This window comes from Girardinichthys multiradiatus, chromosome 6 (assembly GCF_021462225.1).
Source record: "Girardinichthys multiradiatus isolate DD_20200921_A chromosome 6, DD_fGirMul_XY1, whole genome shotgun sequence".
NCBI classification, from domain to species: Eukaryota; Metazoa; Chordata; class Actinopteri; order Cyprinodontiformes; family Goodeidae; genus Girardinichthys; species Girardinichthys multiradiatus.
The window spans coordinates 15599850-15624343 of record NC_061799.1 but is presented as its reverse complement, the minus strand read 5'-3'; the positions used below and the strand labels follow the sequence as shown (position 1 = coordinate 15624343).

At 41.6% G+C, this 24494-nt stretch overlaps 1 protein-coding gene across 1 annotated transcript in view; it reads left to right on the top strand.

Moving 5' to 3' along the window:
* astn1 (astrotactin 1) overlaps window positions 1–24494 on the top strand; it is a 523796-nt gene that overhangs the window by 110464 nt on the left and 388838 nt on the right. Inside the window, exon 2 of the mRNA XM_047368543.1 lies at window positions 3519–3700. Within this exon, the coding sequence (XP_047224499.1) occupies window positions 3519–3700 (182 nt within the window). The remainder of the gene's footprint in view (window positions 1–3518; window positions 3701–24494) is intronic.

The following is a 24494-nucleotide window of genomic DNA, read 5'->3' as shown; positions in this document are numbered from 1 at the left end:
AAGAGCATTTATTTTGGCCTATGAGTTCATTTCTTAATTAATAACAGTCTTCAGTCAGTCATTTTCTACCACTTATTCCATAGTGGGTCACAGGGGAGCTGGTGCCTATCTCCAGCAGTCTATGGGCGAGAGGCAGGGTACACCCTGGACAGGTCACCAGTCCATCGCAGGGCAACACACAAACAACCATGCACACACTCATACATACACCTAAGGGCAATTTAGAGTTACCAATTAACCTAACAGGCATGTCTTTGGACTGTGGGAGGAAGCCAGAGTACCCAGTGAGAACCCACGCATGCACAGGGAGAACATGCAAACTCCATGCAGAAAGACACCCAGCCGGGAATCGAACCCAGGACCTTCTTGCTACAAGGCAACAGTGCTACCAACTGCGCCACCGTGCTTGGTTAAAGCCAAAAGAAAGCCCACGAAAATAATGCTGTTTTTTCAGCTGCAAACAAAGCTTTTATTTTTTTTCTCTAGAGGTCCTCCAATTGCAGCGGCAATTTATTTATAACAGAGAGTAGCCTATGTTTCGAAAATACATACATTTAAATAATAACCACAATGTTGGGGAGGAAAACAGACTGGCTTTTTTTACTCCAGTTTAATCATGTTTATGGGCCGTTCCATTGTTTATCTGTCTTACAGACTTGGCTAATTATAAAACAGCAAATACAAAATTAAACAAAAAATAAAAATGGTCTACGCCAGCGAACATGTGCGCTTCTATAAAAAAAAAAAAATAATAAATCTCAGCCGCAGTTTTAAGTCTTTGTGAGCGATTTGGCTCATCCTAAAACTGTAATGTCTCCATACAGAGTAAGAACAAGAATAAAAGGGGAAACTATTTGTTTTGGGTAAAGCTTGTATATTATTTGACAAGAAAACACACATGCTTACCTTATTGTGTAAGTCTCTCTCTCTTTCGCAGCCTGAATAAACCACAGAGATTTCTGCACATACTGTAAAAAGTACTGTTTTCATTATGAGTCCCCTTGTGGCTTCATTTTTAAACACCTATCTGATAGTAAAATAGGAAACTTTGAATCTTCTTGCCTTAATAACGTCTTTCACACCAATGAGTATTATTGTCAGCGTCTCTTGGAAGATAAAGATTGGACTTCTAAGTTGACCACTACTCAAGGCCGAACAAACTGAAAATAAACTAGATATTAGTGGCTGTTATCAAAAAGAATGCAATATGTGTCAGAATATTGTAGTATCAAACAAATCTGTAGAGGTATCAGTAAGTCGAAATTGGGATAATCCTGTTGATATCATCAAAAATGTTTTTATTCCAACATGAATAAATAAAAACTGTTTTATATCTGTTTTTAGATGTTGCTAGGACATCCAGTTACTGGTTAACTGAGTTTGATGTGTAAATTATTCAATTAGTTATGAACAGATATTTTGAAGCCTTCAACCCTTTATCATCCACAAAGTACAGCTGCAAAGGCTGTGTAACTAGCTTCTGAAGTTTTTCACACTGAGCTGTAAAAGCTTGTGATCAGCAGTAAAATCTTGCTTGCAGCTATACATCTTTAGTAGTAATCAGTGTAAAAGTCTTGTTTGGGGTTAGCCTGTGCTTATATATAGATCTCATTCCCAGGTTTTACATTGTGCAGTAGATTTTGCAACATGGGAGACCTATAGCATTTTAATGCTTTATATCAACACTGTTCTGAAGATTTCCAATGGCTTAAGAAGTTAGTGTTCATATCATCATTTGCTTTGGCCACACATTTTTGGAATTGCTCTTTTGATCAAGCGTGATCCTGATTTTTGTTACAAATAAGTAATTTCTCCTTGTAACTATAACTGTTCCTACTACATGATAGAGACTTTGATTTCTGACAGAATATTCTTTTTTGCACTGTGTCCTTTCAGTGCATCATTCATCTATGTTGTTCATTCTAGTCATCAGGGCCTCTAAGACATCTGTGGTTTATATGTGTTTTATTATTCAGTACGTCTACATATGAAGTCGGCTGTGATACAGTTTCTTCAAAGATGAGTGTGCTGCACTGGATCTTGGTACCAATTAGGGTAATTGTCTCTTGCAGTGGCAATGGTTTCCATAGTAATCCATCAGGAATATCAGGATTAAGAGTGTTTACAATGCATTAAGTAGCATTAAAGATAACTTGATCACTGAGTAAGAGGTTTCTCATGGGAATTATAGCTTCAGCCAGCAGTTTACTAAAGCCAAATATTGAACAGGTAATCAATTAAAAAAAAAAGTTTATAGTTTTTTGCCTTCTGCTTTTTGCCTATTTCCTAAGTATCTCACATTAGCACTTTTGTAAAGATGACGTTCCCTTTTTAAATCAGTCACATTAAAATTTCACCCTGAATTCCGTGCAACGTTTTGATTTATTAACTTCTGCAGAACTACTTTTTTTGCAGATGATACAGGTCCCATTAACACTAGATGAACACTGTAGATATTAAAATCAAATAAAATGTGGATGGTTTTGGAGAGGTCTTCTAGGGTATGCCAAAAAGCAGTGCACTCCCCATTGTGTTTGATGGTGTGTGTAAGTGATCTCCAAAGCTGGGTCTTATGTGCTGGGAGCAGAAAGCCTGTTAGAAGCAATGGCAGTCTTTTTATGTGTGGGAAAAACCTGCTGTATAACTTGAGAATTAATCACTTTATTATAAGTACACTTCTGGTATCAGTTCTATTTAATTTAAGAGCACTGCATTGAGATATTAAATTCAAAGGCACAACATAATTTTTTCTTAGACAGTATGTTCAGCTTCAGCAGGATTGTATAGTGCAAGAGAAGTAGCAGAGCTGGAGTTAGATTTCAGTCTCCGCTCTTTCAATGCATGTCTGCAAGTATCTCTCATGACTTGAGTTTAATGGATTTTTACTACACCTCATATTTACATAACAAAGAACCACCCATAAAGCTCAGTGATGCTTTCGTAATGTTTCCCATTTCTTCCCTCTGTGCGTGGATTTTGGTATGCATCACTAATATATAACAAGCTAGAGGTGGAATGTATTGTCTGGGGAACTGAGGTATGACTGAAGCACTGTGTTTCTCATGCTCCGCCGCTTCCATAAAATCTCTGTTTACTCATTTCGTCTCTAGGGTTTAACCAATTTGTTTGAGTTTTTTGCTCTTCCCATCATACCTACTGGGAACTTTGAGATTGTTTTAGGTTGCGGACCTGGGTCATGTAAATCCTAAAACACTCTAACTATTTTCCTCTTTATTTTGTCACTACGTTTTTTGTTTTTTTGTTTACCAATTGTATAGCCTTGTTCTACTTGCTAAACTCAGTTATTCTTGTAACATTCTGAATTTTGAGCTGTAAAATAAGAATTGGAAAATATCATGTATTCTCTTGAAAAAAAAAATAGTTGTCTCTTTTAGTTTTCTTTTTCACTTTGCTCAAGTTTAAGTCAATTTAAAATTATTTGTTTTGTTACAGATTTGTTACCCCTCCAACACTAGAAACTTTCTAATTTGGCATCTCTTGTGTTTTGTAATTGTTAGAGATATCTGGGAACTCCGAGGACATCCCTCTGGTACGGTGGCGGCAGCAGTGGCTGGAGAACGGCACACTTCTTTTCCACATCCACCATCAGGACGGCAGTGTGAGCCTACCTGAACCAACTGAAGACCCAGCCAATGATTCCACGAAGGAAGAGCTGCGCATACTCCACATCTCTGTTATGGTAAACATTTTTGTTGAGGAAACTCACAAGGGTACCATAAAGAAACTTTTATTAAATATCTAAAGAACAAGTACAAGGTTATGATACACAGGTTCAAGACCTTTTTTAACTGGGCACATGTTCGTAAAGAGATCCAAATATAAAGTAAATTGTGCTTTTTAGAAACAGGCTTTGTGTTGTTTTGTCAGTCTTAAAAACAGCAAAGCTACACAAATGTTTTCTCCTGTCTAATGCTTATAGTTAGCCCGATATTGATTAATTTAATTTGTAATGCTTTTTTTTCTCATTGTTGTTCACTCTAGTTTAACAATCTTTGCTTGTCCCACTTTTCAGGAAATCTCATTATACACTTCATCTTTTAAATGTCCCCTAACCATCAGATTTATTCTTTTCCTAACCAAATCAACTATATTCAACTGACTGGAGGATTCTTTTTTTTTTTTTTTTTTTTGCTTTTGCAATTGAACAAATTAATGTTACATTTCCAGTCAGAAATATATCATGATTGTCGGTCATGTTGGGCTTGTAATCATCTATTTCAGCTGTTCTTGCTCAGGGGTCAAATGATAATCCAATATAGAACTTCCAAGATTTTTAAAAACAAGAATTGACTGCACATCTATAATTTTAGGTGATTTTCTCTAATCCAGCAAGAGTCAAAATTATACTTACAGGTTAAAATATATACATGCAGTCTTACTGACATTTTGTTTAATAGTCCATAGTAAGTTGCATTACACTTGCTTTTTTGTAGCCATGAAGATGCTTCTGGCATAATTCGGGATTGATATTTAACCACACTTATTGCCAGAATTGGTGGAGTTCTTTTAACTAATAATTTCCTGCAGAGGTTTCTGAACATAATCTACAAATGTTTAACAAGGTTAAGTTAGGGCTCAGGAGAGACTATTCTAATAGTTTAATATTCCTTAATTTATTCATTTAAAAGCCAGGTCTGATGTGTTATTTGGATACTTGTTCAAACACCTGGTAGTGTGTAAGACCATGTCACCCAAAATCTTCTCTGTATAAAAAAGAAAATTTGATAAAAATGTTTAAGAACAAAGAACATTGAATCCAATATACTAATGTTTTCACATACCCACAACCACAATCCTAGTGCCTCTTTTATGATCAGACAAGTTAAAGATAGAGCAATTTGTCCTGAATGACCAGGAGCCAGCATTAGGCTTTCAAAACTAAGAACACTGTGAAAACTGTCAGGCATGGTGGTAGTAGCTTCATGCTGAGTGTCTATTTTACAGCCAGTGGTAATGGTTTTCTGCACAAGGTGGAAGGGATCTCTCCAAATCCTTCAACTTATCTCGTATTAACATGACTGGACTTTTCAACAGCACAATGATTCCAAACACACTTCAGAACTGATGTTGGAATGGATAAAGCAGGTAAACAGTAAGCTTTTGAAATGTCCCATTCATCAACTCTATAGAACATTTATTGACTAAGGCTGGTCTGTGCCTTAGTCAAGGAAACCTACCAATTAAAAATTACCTCCCTTTTTAATAAGAAAGAGTGGTCAAATATGTTGCCTAAATTATGCCAGGATCTTGTTAATGACCAGCCTTCTGAAGGGAGCTTTACAATATTGTTTGTATTACCTTAACAGAAATGGAGACAAATAGGGACATTTTAACTACTAAAACTGAAGTAAACTTTTACCCTTTTGACGTAAGGGAGGCATTAGATTATTACAGTGGGACATGAATTTATAAACACTACCAAAAACCAGTAGGTGGGTGTAGATTTTTGCATGTGTGCACTGTATTAAACCTTATCAGCTCTGTTGGCAGAGTAGGAAATGAATCCTTAGAACTCTCTGCTTCCTCCTCTTGCCCTGAGGAAATGTATATTTATTAGATCGAAGATATGCCACACCTACTCCCGGTGCCCCTTTATTGCCCAAAGACATTACAATCATGCTGTGATGGATGATATATATTTTTATACATTGAAAGCTTATTATTATCTGCATACACAAATGATTAGTCAGCTTTGGAAGACTTTTGCCAGCAGCTACTTTTCCTATCAGAAGCAGGGAGGGACACTTCAACCCCTTCAGACCTAATTTAATTCCAAGTAGATGTAATTCCAGATATAATGACAAATAATTGCGCTTGTCCTGTTCTCTAAATGCTGCTCATAAATTAGGAAACACCTATCCACTGGACATAGGAGACAGAATGGTGAAAATGTTTCGTAGTGAGAACATGATGCTTTTGCAAAGTTCTTATCTTGTTGACTTTGCTGTAATCCCATATTTTTACTCCCTGCTCAATCTCTATTTCACTTCCTATCACCCTCAGGTTGGTGTCTTTGTGGTTCCTTACCTGCACAAGGTGCTTCCATGAAAGTGTAGTCAAGGAAAGATTAGCATACAAATACAAGCAGATTGGAAGGACAGATGGATGCTGTGCTACCACTGGGCTGACCAGGCTGCGCTACACCCTGCTACCCGGCTGGAGGCCTTGACCTATAAATCCTAAAGCCATGTCACTAGTTTGGCTTCTTGTTGATACAGAAAAAGGTCCTGGGAAGTCTGCCGTATGAGCCTTTTAGCTGAAGCTCACAGATGTCACATAACCTTTTTGTTGAGAATGCTACAGGATGTAAGGGGAGACCACAGAATAATAGGCATGTAGAAATGTTGATAACTAGAAACGTGAGGCAAAAGAAGTATCATACATTTATCAAAATCCAACTTGTGCAGTATTAGTGTATTAGCAAAGCTTTAGTTAAACTTTAGTTTTATCGCATCAATATGAAATGACTGAGTTTAATAATAAAACCTGTCTTTAGGTAATTTTGTAACTTTGTAACCTGCCTCTTTTTGTAATAGAAACATAAATTTTTATTTGGTCTATACAAAGTAGGTCGCATTGTAGGACTATATTATCATAAGCTGTCTTTCACTGGTGTAAATTAAGATATCTCAACGAAAGTAGAAGCACTTCAAAAATTACAATTATTCCTTCCCATTACCTTTTTTTGACTTTAATGTATCCAAACAGCCCTGCGATGGATTTGCGAACTGTCCAGGGTGTACCCTGCCTCTCGCCCCAACTTCCCCGCGTCCCACTACGTAAGAAGCGGTATAGAAGATGACTGAATGAATGAATGTATCCAAACATGTTTCTTTTAAAACATTCATAGGAATTTATGATTTGTTGACAAGTCACTGTTTGAACTGAGACCAGTGCTTTGAACAGACATTTAAATTGTATGTAAAGAACGAGTCTGCGGGGCAGTGTCGGAGCTGAAGGAAGAGGCAGCAGAGGAAGGCCACGCAGCGCGTTAAAGACGGGGCTGTCTGTTACACCATGAATCCGGTGTTTAATCATGTTTGTCGTGCACCTCTATCAATGTGATATGGTTTTATTGCAAGCTGACGGGTCATTTCTTTTATTAAAGTTAAGCCACACTTTCAATCACAGCCACCGCTGCTTTTATATAAATGAAGGTTGGTGCAGAGACGTAAAAGTGCTGGGAAAAACATGTAGCCCAGATCTGGAGTCATTTTCCATAATCTGTAAACCGTTTTATTCACCGAGAGAGTTTTCCTTGTTTATAATAATCGGCTCATATTTTCCACCGCATGGCTGCACTTCTGCCGCTGAAAAACATCTCGCTGAGCTGATTACAGACGTGGAGAAAAAAAACATGGACTCTTTCATCTTAATACTGGGAGATTTTAACAGAGCAAACCTCTCCAATGAACTCCCCAAATACAGACAGCATATTAAGTGTCCCACCAGAGACAAAAACACACTGGACCATTGTTACACAGCTTTAAAGGACTCATATCATGCTGTTACCAGGGCTGCTCTGGGTTTTCGGATTATTACCTAATCCACCTCATCCCAACCTACAGACAGAGACTAAGAGCTTCCAAACCCAAGGTTCACACTGTTAAGAAGTGGACTGAGGAATCAAAGCATTACTACAGGCCTGCTTTGAATGCACAGACTGGACTGTTTTTGAAACTTCAGCCACTGACTTAAACCAACTAACTGATGTGGTGACATCATACATCAGTTTCTGTGAGGACATGTGTGTGCAGACCAAAACCTTCTGCACCTTTGGGAATAACAAGCCATGGTTTACTCCACACCTCAGGAATCTGCGCAGGGAAGCTCACAGCAGTGGAGATTGGGCGCGGTACAGGCAGGCCAGGAACAGACTAACAAAAGAGATCAAAGCTGCCAAGGGACACTATAGTGAGAAGCTTAAGAATAGCCTTTCTACTGGTGACACTTCAGCTGTATGGACTGGTCTGAGAAACCTGACTGCCTACAAGAGCCCCTCCACCCATCCTGAACAGAGTCGTCTCCTGGCCAACCGTCTGAATGACTTCTACTGCAGACATGACAAGAAGCCATTCACACCTCAAATCATCCCCTCTACATCCCATTCAGGAACAAATTCCTCCCATAAAGCAACCAACCCCCTACCTTCAGATCCTCTGCCTGCACTAAAGATGTCTGAGGAAGATGTAAATAGGCTCTTTCAGCGCATGAAAACAAAGAAAGCTGGAGGACCTGATAACGTCTCCCCATCATGCCTGAATGCTTGTGCAAATCAACTTGCTCCGATCTTCACAAGGATCTTCAACAAGTCACTGGAGAATGTGAGGTCCCCTCTTGCCTCAAACGATCCACCATCATCCCGGTTCCCAAGAAACCCACCATCCTAGGATTAAATGACTACAGGCCTGTAGCCCTGACGTCTGTGGTCATGAAATCCTTTGAGCGGCTGGTGCTGAAGCACCTGAAAGACATCACAGGCCCCCTGCTGTACCCCCTGCAATTTGCCTACCGAGCAAACAGGTCGGCAGATGATGCTGTTAACTTAGGTCTACACTTCATCCTGCAACACCTCGACCACCCAGGATCCTGTTTGTAGACTTCAGCTCGGCCTTCAACACCATCATACCAGAAATACTCCACCAGAAGCTCACCCAGCTCAACGTCCCACCCTCCACCTGTCAGTGGATCAACAGCTTCCTGACGGACAGACAGCAGCAGGTGAGACTGGGGAGCATCTTCTCCCGATCCAGATCAATAAGTACTGGTGCCCCCCAGGGGTGTGTTCTATTCCCACTCCTCTTCTCCCTGTACACAAATGACTGCACCTCAGCAGACTCGTCCATGAAACTCCTTAAGTTTGCAGATGACACCACTGTCATTGGACTGATCCAGGACGGTGATGAGTCTGCATACAGATATCAGGTGGATCGGCTGGTACACTGGTGCGGTCAGAACTACCTTGAACTGAACCCACTCAAGATTGTGGAAATGGTGGTGGACTTTCGGAGAACACCACCCCCATACACCCTCCTCACCATCCTCAACAACACTGTATCGGCCGTTGACCACTTCAGGTTCTTAGGAACCACCATCTCTCAGGACCTGAGAGGGTCTTCACACATAGACACTGTTCGAAAGAAGGCCCAGCAGAGACTGTTCTTCCTGAGGCAACTCAAGAAGTTCAACCTTCCACAGGAGCTGCTGGTCATCTTCTACACTGCCATCATTCAGTCTGTCCTGTCTTCATCCATCTCAGTGTGGTTTGGCTCATCCACAAAACAGGACAGGTGCAGACTGCACATACTCATCATGGTTTTGCGCATGCTTCTTCTTCCTGTCGGTGGGCTAGGTATCAAAACTAGGAATCAAAATTTAAACAACAAAATTTGAACGATTCCAGGAGAATCACAATGTTGGTTCCGGTTTCAATCGATTTTTAAGACTTGATGGACAACCCTGCCTTTCCTGAGCCTCTGTTTAGGAAAGCAAACTGACAGATCATCAAAATCTCAGGCATATTATTTCTTACCATATAAACAGTGTATAAGTGTATAATCTTCTCAACAGTTTATTTTAACAGCTTATGACAATAAGTTCTCTTTTGACGTTGTTGTACTGTTTTTCTGATCGCAGCAGTTCCAGAAGTTCACACAGAGGGTGTGCGAAGTCTCTGACACTGTTCAGAGTCCTGCTCCCTCAACGACGCTTACTAATCCTGGACAGAGGGTAGCAAAGCCCTTATACAGAAGGGCAGAGAACAAAGTGACTGAATAAAAAGTTAAAATAGAAGATGAATCAAGAAGATAATTGAAACCCCTATCAAAACTACAGTGCAGGTTTACATTCATGTAAGTCTTTTACTAAATCATTAAGTACTTCCATTTAATTATAAATGAACTGCTAAAAAGGTGGCAAGTATCTGTAGATGTTTTTATTATGAATAAAAAACGTATTTCTTTCTTTCTTTCTTTCTTTCACTTTCCTGTGTCTCGCACACATGGAACGTGCTTCAGCTTGCACCAGTTGAGCTCAGCCAGGAACATCTAATCTGCCACAGTTGACTGCCTGGCCATCCTGGCCATCACAACATTATTCATAAATATCAGTGGAATTGGATGCCCAGGATTTTAAGGCTTGCACACAAGCCAGATTTGTCATTGGCCCCATTTGAAAGGGGAATCAGGTTCAATGGACTGCACAGAAGTCTGGTTTTGAGGCCAGAAAAAACAGATCTAATTGGCTACTTTGTACAGTTTGCAATATTTCTTAGTAAATTAGGTTAATATTTATTTAGCAAATTTAAATTGACGAGTCTGGTCTACGTTTGTGTGGATGAGTCCTTTTTGAAATGTTTTGCTTTGCGGTTGGACCTATTCTCATACAGGGTTCAAAGCTTTTCTGATTGCAGTCAACAAGGTGACCACAGTGTCCTCCACTGGCTGCAGCTGGTCATAAATAATAGATGACTAACCTTGCGTATGTCTTTACCAACACCAGGTGAGACAGAGACAGTCCAAACACAGTCAACTTTAGCTCGAACTCTGAAGGAACCACACATATAAAAAGTAAATCCTAAAACCATTTCGGTCTGAAAACCATTAAAAAAACTGTATATTTTAAACTGCAATTTGTTGTGTTCTTTTGAAGTATCACTGGTTTATCTATAGAGATTTACAAGCTGCATTGTATCTCTGCTGTGAACATTTCTCCCTTTTTAATTTACAAATTTTAATCAGCTGCTGTTTTGCTACGGGGTCTCAATGGATCAATCCAATCAACACATAAAATATGGAGGTATCCAAACTGAGTCAATTACATTATGATTGCCTAATATTTTTAAACTTTGGGCTAAGAAAAGAACAGAATACCTGTTGCTGCAGTTCATTTTGTTGTTTGGTGTTTTAATTCAGTAATATTGACACAGTTGGCCTTGCGTTCAAAAAGGTCCATCTAGACTATGAAAAAGAAAAGTAAGATACATTTTAGTCTGATATTATTGATAATGCAGGGCTTCAGTTTTTCTGGTGCCATATTAGCAACTCCAATACACATGTAGGATGTTTTCCTATGTCAAATAGCATTTTCTTTCTGGTCAACGTGTAATGTATTAATCCAACTGATTCCAGTTTCCTATTTGCATATTCAGTGATAACAGCAAAACAAGCGCTGGTTTGTGGAGTTAGCTACAACTGAGGATGCTATGGCTCGTCCTAAGTCATCACATAAAAGGTTCCACATTATTGTATGTTAGTTGAAAGCAAAAAAGACGAGTTCATCGTACTTCATGACATTTTGCTTACATTAATAAATCAATGTAACCCAACAAACACCTTTTTTATGTGTTAACTGGAAATTAAATGTTAACATAAAATGGAACACTGCCCTGGTTCACTTTTTTGAGCATACTCCACAGTTTCTTCTCTGGTTCAAACAGAAACATTATAAGTTTATTTTGTGTTTTTCTCTTTTTTTTCCTCCTGCATGAACTCCAATTAAGGCTGTGATAGCAGATTTAGAAAATAAATCAGTCAGTCTATAAAGGATGCAAAGCAGAGGCCAATAGAGTATAATATATGGCATGCTTCATCTAATCTTTTTTAAGATTGTACTAACTAGCATTGTTAGCTAAAAGCATCACTAAATATCATAGGTTAAATAATATTTTATTAACATAACTATATATCGGATAAAGGGGTGTAGGATCTCTGCTCCTCCCCTTCTGGTTGGTTCTGGCAGCTCATTGTCTGCAGCTGCAACGCATTCTCCTAATGAGCTCATGGGCTTCTTAAGGTAGCTGCTGATACAGACCTTTGCTGGAACATAACCTAAGTTGTGTGGACACCTGTCTGCCTGCCTATCTGTCTGCCTGCCTGCCTGTCTGCCTGTCGACCTGCCTATCGGCCTACCTGCCTGCCGACATCTGGTAATACTCCCTCCTAAGGACTGCACTGTAAATATTCTCATCACCAGTACTCTGTCTCTCTCCTTGGATTCCTGGGTTTACCTCCGCCTCCTCTGGCTTCTGGACAACTCCAACTCAAGATTCCTTAAACAAAGTCTACAGTAGAAATAAACCTCATTTACCCTCTTATCCTGTGTGATGAGTCTGTTTCATCCTCTGGTTTTGTTCTACTTCGACTATTTAAGCAATTCATGATAGTATGTTCCAGCCATCTAACATGTCGAAGAACAATTCAGATGATGAACAGACTTCCTTAAAGGAACGCCTACAATCTACTGAAACCATGCTTCAACAGCTACTGCAACAACAAAGGACTACGGATTCTCATCTCACAGAACCTGGTGGTATGATTCATGCTTTAAGCGAAATCCTAACCAAACTCTCACCTGCCTCTTCCAATCCTCCAGTTAATTTAGAGAATCCTCAGCCACCCACAATTCTATCTTCTGGGATCCGAGAGCCTGACTTCCGTCCATCTGAACTGTTTGATGGTAATCCTAATAACTTTGGTGGTTTTTCTCTCCAGTGTGAATTAGCATTTAGTCGTTCCCCCTCCCTTTTCCCTACTGCTGCCTCCAAGATTACTTATATTGTTACCTCGCTAAAGGGATCTGCTCTGCGCTGGGCGCACGCCTATTTGGCACCTAACCCTGTTGAGTCTCTTAGTTATGCCATTTTTTTCAGTCACTTCAAGAGAGTCTTCGATCAACCACTCCGGCAGGAGGCAGCGGCTAAGAAGATACTCACCCTCAAACAGGGAAGGAGAGCGTTGGCGGAGTTCGCCGTCGAATTCCGGGTGGCAGCGCAGGAGGTGGGTTGGGATGAAGCGGCACTCAAGGGTATTTTTGTTAATTCCCTTGCAGATCAAGTAAAGGACCAGTTGGTTTTGAGAGATGAACCCGAAAGACTGGATGAATTAATCAACCTATCGATCCGCATTGACAACCGTCTAAGAGAGAGACAAACAGAAAGGAACTACAATTCACAGTGGCAGCACTCTCTGGCGCCTCGAACCACTTTCCTCGACGCACCCACTTTCTCTTCAGAAGGATCTGCGGAACCGGAGCCGATGCAGATTGGTCCCACTCGACTCTCCCCAGAGGAACGACAACGTCGCTTTGAGGGTGGTCTTTGCCTATATTGTGGACGAGGAGGACATTTTATCACAAAATGCCCCAAGAAGGGAAAAGAGAGGGCTCGTCAATAGGTCAGGGGGCTTTGATGAGCATATCCCATTCTTCCCCTGTCTCTCGTCTGTGTTTTCCGGTCACTATTATTGTTGGCCAAGAGAAGTTTCCTGTTGACGCTTTTATTGATTCTGGTGCTGAACAGAATCATATTTCCTCGGATCTGGTTGATAAACTTCAAATACCCTCTCAGCCTCTCAACCATTCCCTTTCTGTCACTGGCATCACTGGTCAAACCATGTCTCAAGTGAGATTTAAAGTGCCTCAGCTTCACATCATCACCTCTGGTAACCATCATGAATGGGAGTTCTTTGTTGTCTCTTCCATCTCTCCACAATTAGTTTTGGGGTTTCCCTGGTTGCAGAAACATAATCCCGCTATTAATTGGGTGGAGGGCAGAGTAGAGAGATGGAGTAATCTCTGTCTCCAGAACTGCTTAAGAACTGCTGTCTCTCACTCTATCAAACAACTCAAACCTTCTGAGCCTGTTGATCTGTCCAAAGTTCCACCTGAATACCACAATCTCGCACCTGTGTTTAGCAAACAAGGGGCTCTTTCTTTACCTCTGCATCCCCCCTATGACTGCCCTATTGATCTCCTCCCAGGCGCTCCGCTACCATCCAGAAGACTCTTTAAACTCTCCGGACCCGAGAGAAAGGTCATGAAAGAGTACATTGAGGATTCTTTAGCATCTGGGATCATTCGTCCGTCTACCTCCCCTGTTGGCGCCGGATTCTTCTTCGTGGGTAAGAAGGACGGCACATTAAGACCTTGTATTGATTATAGAGGACTGAATCAAATCACTATTAAAAATAAATACCCACTACCACTTATTGATTCCATACATGAACAATTACATTCTGCCAAGATCTTGACTAAACTTGACCTGCGCAATGCTTACCATTTGGTCCGGATCCGAGAGGGTGATGAGTGGAAAACGGCTTTCAAAACCCCCCTGAAACATTTTGAGTATTTGGTTATGCCTTTCGGGTTGACTAATGCACCCACTGTTTTCCAGGCTCTTATTAATGATGTTCTTCGTGACTTTCTCAACCTCTTTGTTTTCGTTTATCTGGATGACATTTTGATTTTTTCCCAGGACATAGAACAACATCGCCAGCATGTCAGAACAGTTCTCCAGAGGCTTTTTGAGAATCAACTCTTTGTTAAAGCCGAAAAGTGCAAATTCAGTGTCACATCTGTGTCTTTTTTGGGTTTTATTTTTGAGGCAGGCAGGTACAGAACTGATCCCGAGAAAACCAAGGCAGTGGCAGAGTGGCCTACTCCAACTGATCGCAGGCAACTTCAAAGGTTCTTGGGATTTGCACATTTTTATAGGAGGTTTATAAGGAACTACAGTCAGGTCACTGCACCTCTCACTCAACTCACCTCCTCTCTGAAAACGTTCCATTGGACTCCTGAGGCAGAAAGGGCATTTGGTGAGTTAAAGACTCTATTTTCTTCAGCACCCATATTGACCCATCCTGATCCATGTGCACAATTTATTGTAGAGGTAGATGCTTCTGACGTTGGAGTAGGGGCAATTCTATCTCAACGGTCTACTCTGGATGATAAAGTACATCCATGTGCCTATTTTTCTCGTCGCTTGTCTCCAGCAGAGCAAAATTATGATGTGGGCAACCGTGAACTTTTAGCCATCAAGTTGGTGCTTGAGGAATGGCGACATTGGTTAGAGGGTACTGAAGTCCCTTTTCTCATTTGGACTGATCACAAGAACCTCTCCTACATTCAAAATGCCAAGAGACTTAACCCCAGACAAGCCCGTTGGTCTGTGTTTTTTGCTCGTTTTAATTTTTCTATCTCCTACAGACCCGGTTCCAAGAACATTAAGCCTGACGCTCTCTCGCCAGTTCTCTCATTCTGACCAACTCAAGACTGAAGCTTCCATCTTACTGGATTCTTGTATTGTGGGCGCCCTCACCTGGGCCATTGAAAAGGACATCAGGGAGGCACAGAGGTCCGAACCTGACCCAGGTACTGGCCCAGTGGGCAAGCTGTTCGTTCCCAACTCTGTTGTCAATAAAGTTCTGGATTGGGTGCACAACAATAAACTGACTTGTCATCCTGGGGTGACTCGTATAATCACATTTACCAAAAGGTATTTCTGGTGGCCGACTATGAACCTCAACATTAAAGATTTTGTTGCAGCTTGTCCCACATGTGCTCGAAACAAGAACACTAATCAACTCCCTGCTGGTCTTCTTCAACCTCTGCCCACCCCTAGCCGCCCCTGGTCCCACATTTCCGTTGATTTCCTCACTGGTCTCCCGCCATCTGACGGTAACACAGTCATCCTTACTGTAGTTGACAGATTCTCTAAAACAGCCCATTTTGTTCCTTTACCCAAGCTTCCGTCTGCATTGGAGACTGCCCAACTCTTGGTTCTCCACGTTTTCCGCATCCATGGCATACCTTTGGACATTGTTTCTGACCGAGGCCCGCAGTTCATCTCGCAAGTTTGGAAGGAGTTTTGCAAAGCTCTTGGTGCCTTCATAAGTCTTTCGTCTGGATACCACCCCCAATCTAATGGACACACAGAAAGATGCAACCAGGAACTTGAAGTCGCCTTGAGGTGCGTAATAAATGACAACACCTCTTCTTGGTGCAAACATCTCACATGGATCGAATATGCTCACAACACACATACTTCCTCTGCTACTGGTTTGTCCCCCTTTGAGGCTTCACTGGGCTATCTACCTCCGCTGTTTCCCCGTGTTGAATCTGACATCCTGGTCCCCTGTGTTCAGCATTATGTTTCCAGGTGTCGTAGGATCTGGCAACAGACCAGGAGGACCCTTCTACGCACTCTGGAACAAAATAAGAGGTTCGCTAACCGTCACCGTTCTGCTGCACCTGTCTACCGCGTCAATCAGAGAGGCTGGCTTTCCACCAGAAATATTAAATTAAAAGATACTCCTAGAAAGTTGGCCCCCCATTTCATTGGCCCTTTTCTCATCGAGAGGATCATCAACCCATCTGCGGTGAGACTCAAACTACCATCTTCCATGCACATTCACCCTACTTTCCATGTTTCCCAGATCAAGCCAGTCTCGGAAAGCCCTCTGAGTCCTCCCACCAAGCCCCCTCCCCCTGCTCGACTCATTGATGACCACCCAGCATATACAGTCAATCGTATCCTAGATGTTCGGCGTAGGGGGCGTGGTTTTCAATATCTTGTGGATTGGGCAGGATATGGACCTGAAGAGAGAACCTGGGTTCCCCGTTCTCACATCCTGGACCCTGCTCTCATCACGTCCTTTTACAAACGCCATCCTGAAAATCGTTCTGGATTGCCTGGAGGCAATCGTTGAGGGGAGGGTACTGTAGGATCTCTGCTCCTCCCCTTCTGGTTGGTTCTGGCAGCTCATTGTCTGCAGCTGCAACGCATTCTCCTAATGAGCTCATGGGCTTCTTAAGGTAGCTGCTGATACAGACCTTTGCTGGAACATAACCTCAGTTATGTGGACTCCTGTCTGCCTGCCTGCCTGTTTGCCTGTCGACCTGCCTATCGGCCTACCTGCCTGCCAACATCTGGTAATACTCCCTCCTAAGGACTGCACTGTAAATATTCTCATCACCAGTACTCTTTCTCTCTCCTTGGATTCCTGGGTTTACCTCCTCCTCCTCTGGCTTCTGGACAACTCCAACTCAAGATTCCTTAAACAAAGTCTACAGTAGAAATAAACCTCTTTTACCCTCTTATCCTGTGTGCTGAGTCTGTTTCATCCTCTGGTTTTGTTCTACTTCGATTATTTAAGCAATTCATGATAAGGGGAAGACGACGACTATATCGACCATTGGTGCAATACAAATGCACTCGCTATTGTGTATCTACTTTGTGCTTCAATAGTGTAAGAAGGTATGCAATTTTAAGCAAACAACCCTACAGCAGTCTTTCTATGCATCTGCCACATATTTGAAAATGTCTAAACATGTTGTGGCATACAGACCCCAATACACAATTGCGCCTATTGTGAAGTACATTTACATGTACTTCACAATAGGGGCAATTCAGAATCAGAATCAGAAAAGCTTTATTGCCAAGTACGTTTTTGGACATACAAGGAATTTGTTTTGGCGTAGTCGGTGCAATACAGTACAAATTAAACAGTATAAACATATCTACAATATAATATAAATATATGTGCACCGTTTTAAGTGAGTGAGAGTAAATATGGAGCAGTATAAGATGCAAGAGCAATACAACAGTGCAGGTAATCATTGTGCAAGTAAAGCAGGAGTCCAAGCTGAGCGTTAATGTAACGCATAGAGTTGCAGGTTACAGGTGTCCTGTCAGCAAAAAAGGAGGGGGTGTGGGGGAAAGGGAGAATGTCAAGGTGGTTTCCGGGCTTTGTTAACCAGGCTGGTGGCGGATGGGAAAAAACTGTTCTTGTGGCGTGAGGTTTTGGTCCGGATGGACCGCAGCCTCCTGCCAGAGGGGAGAGTCTCAAAGAGTCTGTGACCGGGGTGGGAGGGATCAGCCAGAATCTTCCCTGCCCGCTTCAGGGTCCTGGAGGTGTACAGTTCCTCGAGCGACAGTAGACTGCAGCCAATCACCTTCTCAGCAGACCGAATGACACGCTGCAGCCTGCCCTTATCATTGGCTGTAGCAGCGGCGTACCAGATGGTGATGGAGGAGGTGAGGATGGACTCAATGATGGCTGTGTAGAAGTGCACCATCGTAGTCTTTGGCAGGTTGAATTTCTTCAGCTGCCGCAGGAAGAACATCTTCTGCTGGGCTTTCTTGATGAGGGAGCTGATGTTTGGCTCCCACTTGAGATCCTGGGAGATGATGGTTCCCAGGAAGCGGAAAGATTCCACAGTGTCAATTGTGGAGTCACAGAGGGTGATGGGGGCAGGTGGGGCTGGGTTCTGCCTGAAGTCCACAACCATCTCCACTGTCTTTAGTGCGTTGAGCTCAAGGTTGTTCTGGCTGCACCAGTCCAACAGATGGTCAACCTCCCATCTGTACGCGGACTCGTCACCATCAGAGATGAGTCCGATCAGGGTGGTGTCGTCCGCAAACTTCAGAAGCTTGACAGACTGGTGACTGGAGGTGCAGCTGTTGGTATACAGGGGGAAGAGCAGAGGAGAGAGAACACAGCCTTGTGGGGAACCGGTGCTGATGGTCAGGGAGTCAGAGACGTGCTTCCCCAGCCTCACGCGCTGCTTCCCGTCAGACAGGAAGTCAGTGATCCACCTGCAGGTGGAGTCGGGCACACTCAGCTGGGAGAGCTTCTCCTGTAGCAGAACTGGGACGATGGTGTTGAAGGCAGAGCTGAAATCCACAAACAGGATCCTGGCATAGGTTCCTGTGGAGTCCAGGTGCCGGAGGATGAAGTGAAGGGCTAGGTTGACTGCATCGTCTACAGACCTGTTGGCTCTGTAGGCAAACTGCAGGGGGTCCAGGAGGGGGTCGGTGATGTCTTTTAGGTGTGAGAGCACAAGGCGCTCCAAGGACTTCATCACCACAGAGGTCAGGGCGACGGGTCTGAAGTCATTAAGCCCTGTGGTCCTTGGCTTCTTGGGAACAGGGACGATGGTGGAGGACTTGAAGCAGGCAGGCAAATGACATGTCTCCAGTGAGGTGTTAAAAATGTCGGTGAAGACTGGAGACAGCTGATCAGCGCAGTGCTTCAGGCTGGCTGGTGAGACAGAATCCGGACCAGCAGCTTTCCGGGGGTTCTGTCTCCTGAAGAGTTTGTTGATGTCCCTCTCCTGGATGGAAAGAGCCGTCCTCGGCGTGGGTAGGGGGCTGGTGGGGGGGAACTTCAGGGTGGGGGTTGGAGGTGCCAAGGCCCCTCTTGAGGTTGAGGAGGTGGGGGTGGTGGATTGTGGCTGCAGCTGTTGGAGGGTGTCATGGGGGATGGTTGCAGGACTGTCCCTTTGTCTTTCAAAGCGGCAGTAGAACTCGTTCAGGTCGTTGGCGAGGCGTTGGTCGTTGATGGAGTGGGGGGCTTTCGGCTTGTAGTTGGTGATTTGCTTGAGCCCTTTCCAGACAGACGCAGAGTCGTTGGCTGAGAACTGGTTTTGGAGCTTCTCAGAGTACAGTCGTTTGGCCTCTTTCACTGCCTTGCCAAACTTGTACTTAGCCTCTCTGTATATGTCTTTGTCCCCACTCCTGAAGGCCTCTTCCTTATCCAGTCTTAACCTTCTGAGTTTGGCTGTGAACCAGGGTTTGTCATTGTTGTAACTCACCCTGGTGCATGATGGTACACAGCTGTCCTCACAGAAGCTGATGTAGGAAGTCACAGCCTCTGTGTACTCGTCCAGACTGTTGGTAGTAGTCCTGAACACATCCCAGTCTGTACAGCCTAAACACGCCTGGGGATTCTCCATAGCCAATTCAGTAACAATGATAATATTACTGAGTCTAGTGCTATGCTATGCAGGAGCTCAGGCAGGGGAGGCAATAGAGGACAGAATGGGTCCAGTTTCCGAGTGGAAAAGTGATGTTATTATTACATGGCATAACATGGGCTAATGTTCAATGCAGTAACAAACTTGCAGAAAGTTTACATTTAGATGTAGATTCAGACTATCTCAAGTAAAGCATATGATCAAAGGTAGAAAGTATAAAACGCTATGATCAATGCTTACGATTCTAACTCCTGACTCGCTACAGGGGCGTCTGAGTGAAGTGGTTTTATATCCAAACACGGGGGCTGTGACGTAGACATATACCAAGCAGTACTGTTTGGACCAATAGGAAAATTCAACTGCAGTAGCCACTGTTCAACCCATAGAGGGCAGCACTATGATGGTTTTAGGACATATATTGCAGAAATAAACAAGTTTAAACAAGTTTATGTGAAAATGCACAGTAACATGAAGATAGCACCTAAAGGCCCAATTTATACACTTTATCTGCAAAAAAGCTGATTTGGGGTGTAGTTACACTTGAATGATTAGTTACACTTGAATGATTAATTAAGCCAGTAATTATTTGACCACAGGGTGGATCCAAATACAGTGTGTTAAACATTGAGCTATCAGTGTAAATGGCCAATCTGTCCTAAAGTATGAATTAAAGAAAACAAAGGGGAACATGGCACAGTAGGACAGAAATGTTGTTACTGTCCATCCCAATACACATGCAAAAAATAAAATGGCAGTGCAACAAATATACCTCATATACAGTATGTGACCTTATATTTCTTGACATTTTTTTGAGCTTTTTATGTTTACACCCCAGTAAAAAGTATTTTTAGACAAGCTAACATATATGGCAAGAAAAAAAAACTGTGTAACGGTAGCTTCAAAAATGTACGTTTGTGACTTTTCTATGACTATAATTATTTACTGTTGTTTTTTGAAAATTCAGCTTTTTTATGAAAGCCTTCATTGGTTTGGAGAAAATATATTTAGATAATACAAGGAACATACATTTATTATTGGGACGTCTTTCCCTATAAAAAATGATATGCTTTTCAAATATAAACATCACCACATTAAAATCACACTTAAAAGCACAATTTACAACACTACAGGATGTTAGGTCTTTAAAAACACATGCCAATATCACTCACATTTTGTGAGAGGAAATAGTTACACTGTTCAGATCTTAGGATATCGACTTGGTGACCCTCCTAAACCCTGCATTAATAACATTGATCCTTTAAACCTTCAATCAATGTGGCTCTGTCCACTTGTAAAGTGGTAGCATCTGATGAATATCAGCACCCGGAGGTGATCTGTGAACATTGTAGCACAATGTGGTTTTGAAAAGTCTGCAGAGTGAGACACACCAATCCATGGCTTCCCAATGGGCTTTGAGGAAGGCTCACAGTCCACCAGTCCTGTCTGTAATCCTGCTAAATCTCTGATGATGACATGGTCTCGGTTATGAAGACAGTAAAGATAATATATCAAACGCAGCATTCAGTGATACTGTAATTTATACCTTTTAGTGTTTTTCTGTTATGTAAATGTTGCTTGAAACCAGTAATTTCAGTTTGACTAGCTTAAACTATTAACTAGAACAGTTAACAGGTTCAGGAGCTGTCATTTACCAATCAAAAGCAGATTTGTAATAAAGTAAAAAGAGTGAAAATCTAGATTACCATAAAACAATCTATTAGGTTTAAGTTGATTATCTTTTCTCTTGCCTTCTCTACATTCAAAGTCATCTGCTGCTAACCTGTTTACATTAACAGCATTGCACTGTGTAGTTTCATAATGCCACTTTAAATGTATTTTTAAAATATCCCGTAAATGTCAGCATTTGGAACTCATTTGTTTTTTTTCTGAGTCACTTATATTGCAGCGTTCTTGTTATCTGAGCTCATTGTTGTCATAGCACATCCATTTTTCATTTCCTTACTATTTACAGTCGCATTGCACAAATTAGACAAGAACAAATTATCAGTCAGAGAAACACAAAGAAAAACTCTGAGGAAAACTTGGTCTGACACAACGTCTTGTCAACATCAGTTCATTTCCGCTCTCAGCTGAGATTTTAACCATGGTCTTAAAAAACAACCCGCAGGCTTATTATAAAACAGACTTGCGTAAAGTGGGGCAGGATTGGTACATGCTGCTTGGGCTGTTCATGATTTGTATTAAAATGCAACACTTGTTTTCAACTAAAAGAAAAAAAAGAATAATTATTTTTTTAAAACCAATGTATTTTCCTATATAGATACCACCGACAATCCTAACTACATAGTAGTAGGAATTTTGCCCTCCTGGCTGGTGTCTTGATTGGTTGATAATACTTCATGTGTGCTCTCACATCTGATGAACAAAGGGACATCTCTCCAAAGCCACCTGCAGTTAAACCATACATGTTAATAAGGAAAAATAAGACATTCATGAACTTCTTCAGTGACACAAACACATTTGTTAGTTTGTTTGTTTACTAGAACTAGAGACACACGTCTGTGTTAAAGTTACAAATGTTACACAGAACAAAATCAGGAATTAAATGTATTATGGGGAGTCAGGTTTTGTCAAAAGGTTTGTAAGCGATTAATATCTGCAGTATATGAATCTCTTGGTTTCTTCATTCAGCATAATTCAGATTAGTTATTCATGGAGTCTGAAGCTAATGTCTAGTCTAAGAGGAGACAAGACAAAAGCAGACATCTTGCATCATAAAACTGTTCCAACCTGAAAAAATATTATAGCACTCAATGCAAACACTGTTTTATGAACATTTAAATTGTCATGATGCTTGCATTGGTTAGTTATCTACACAGAAAACAAAGATGTTTTGCACCAGAAATGGAGGCATAAGGCTATGCACCATTAATGATCTTACTGTGTGAATCAGGTACAGAGTGTGGAACATGCAAAGCTTTTCCCATCAGAGTAACAGTCTAATGCAATAGCAAAGCAGTGTTTGATTTTTACATTGCCTTACTTTTCTGTCAGGCAGTTACACTGACCACAAACTCTTTACACTCATATTTCAGACAAAAACATTATTGGGTGGTGTACCCCCTCTTTTGATCAATAATTATTGACAAGCATGATAATTAAATTAAGGTTAAGAAAATAGCCTCCCCGTCTTAAGGCACAGCCATTGTGAGCAGGGTGTCTGGTTTGGGAACTTCAAGATCTTTCCACAGATTATATGGTTTTGTTGACTTCCTCAGGTTTTCTCAAGCTTGACTTCCTCCATGGTCTCCAGCGTGCACTGGAGTTTGAAGTTCTAGGGATGAGAGACAGTTCCTCTAAATATTGTTGTCTTGTTCTCGAGAGATGGTAGGATGGAATAGGAGAAATACAGATGCATTGGGCCTTATCTGCAGTAATTTTGGTGCTGTTCCGGTCTGTTGAGGTAAAGAAAGGCCCTCAACTATGGTCATGAGATATGGATCATGTGCAAAACAACAATATCCCAGATACAAGGAGCTGAAATGTGCTTCCTCTTTTAGGGTGTCCAGACTCAGCCTCAGAGATAGGGTGAGGATAGCTTCATTATCCGGGAAAGCTCAAAGTAGAGCCGTGTAAGAATTATGATTATTGATGAATTAATATTTATCAAGAATTATAATTTAAAATCAGTCAGTCAGTCATTTTCTACCGCTTATTCCATAGTGGGTCGCGGGGAAGCTGGTGCCTATCTCCAGCAGTCTATGGGCGAGAGGCGGGGTACACCCTGGATAGGAATTTAAAATCATAATTTGAAAAAAATTTATTCTTAACCAAAAATCATTACTAATGAATCAAAATCAGAGATGTCTTCTGGTTTTGTAATTATGGCTCAAGGCCCTTGATAATTACAATGATTAAATTCTCAGTAATAATTGATAAATATTACTCAATGTCACTGTTTAATCAACCGCTTCACTGAAGGTGGGGGAACTTTGACCTTATTTTGACAGACAAATCACTCTTGCTCAAAATAAACACAAACGCTTTCTCTTTATCTACGTGAATATTTATTAAATCAACAGCCCTGATATACCTCGCTATTTAATAATCTTCACTTAATCAAGCATGCAAAAATTCTACACAAAAGGGGTAAAATAACTAACTAAAGATAAAACTAAAGATAAAACAGCATTGAGTGTGTATGAAAGTCAAACCAGCAGTCATTTCAAAAACAAGAGAAAATATGGTACTGAGCAAAACTTTGGGAGCGGCCTTCACCAGGCTGCAGGCATAAAACCCCCAAAGTTGGAGCTCAGTGAAACACAAAGGGTCATAAAACGTTTAGGTGGCAACCAGCGGAAAAACACGAAGAGTGAAGACAAAGGAATAGTGAGTATTCCACCATGAGGTTCTAGCTGTCCAACTGTAAGTTCACCTGAGTCTGCGCTCAGGTGTTCAAACAGTGAGACACGCACAGCTTCAAACGCGGCGGCTTTCAGAGTCCAACAGCAAAGTTTCAATAAGACATTGCATGCCCACACAACTTAGAACATATTGGACTATAAGTGGTGATTCTAAATCACCCTGAAATCCTACTCTATACTGCCCAAACTATTTCTAATAGAAATAAAAACAAAACGGAATTACTTGGTGTCGTCTTCTCTGGAGCAGAGGGAGAGAGGGGGTGGAGTTTGTTACACGTCTGTAACAAACTCAAAGACGGCCGACCTTCCTCCTTTGGCAAAAAGGGAAAAATATGACGGACCGTCAGCAGTCGACTGGAACAAAAACAAAGAGGAAAATTTCGTCTAATTGGAAAACCTCCGTGAGTTTTGCTTGGGTTACGTGTTAAATCCACGCCTTCGATCAGTAAAGTAAAGTCAACTGGTCTTCTTATACCAGAAACATTTTTCTCATGATGTTTGGCCAGTGGGGAAAATTAATGAAAACCCACGTGTGAGTTTCTTCTCCAGAAGGAT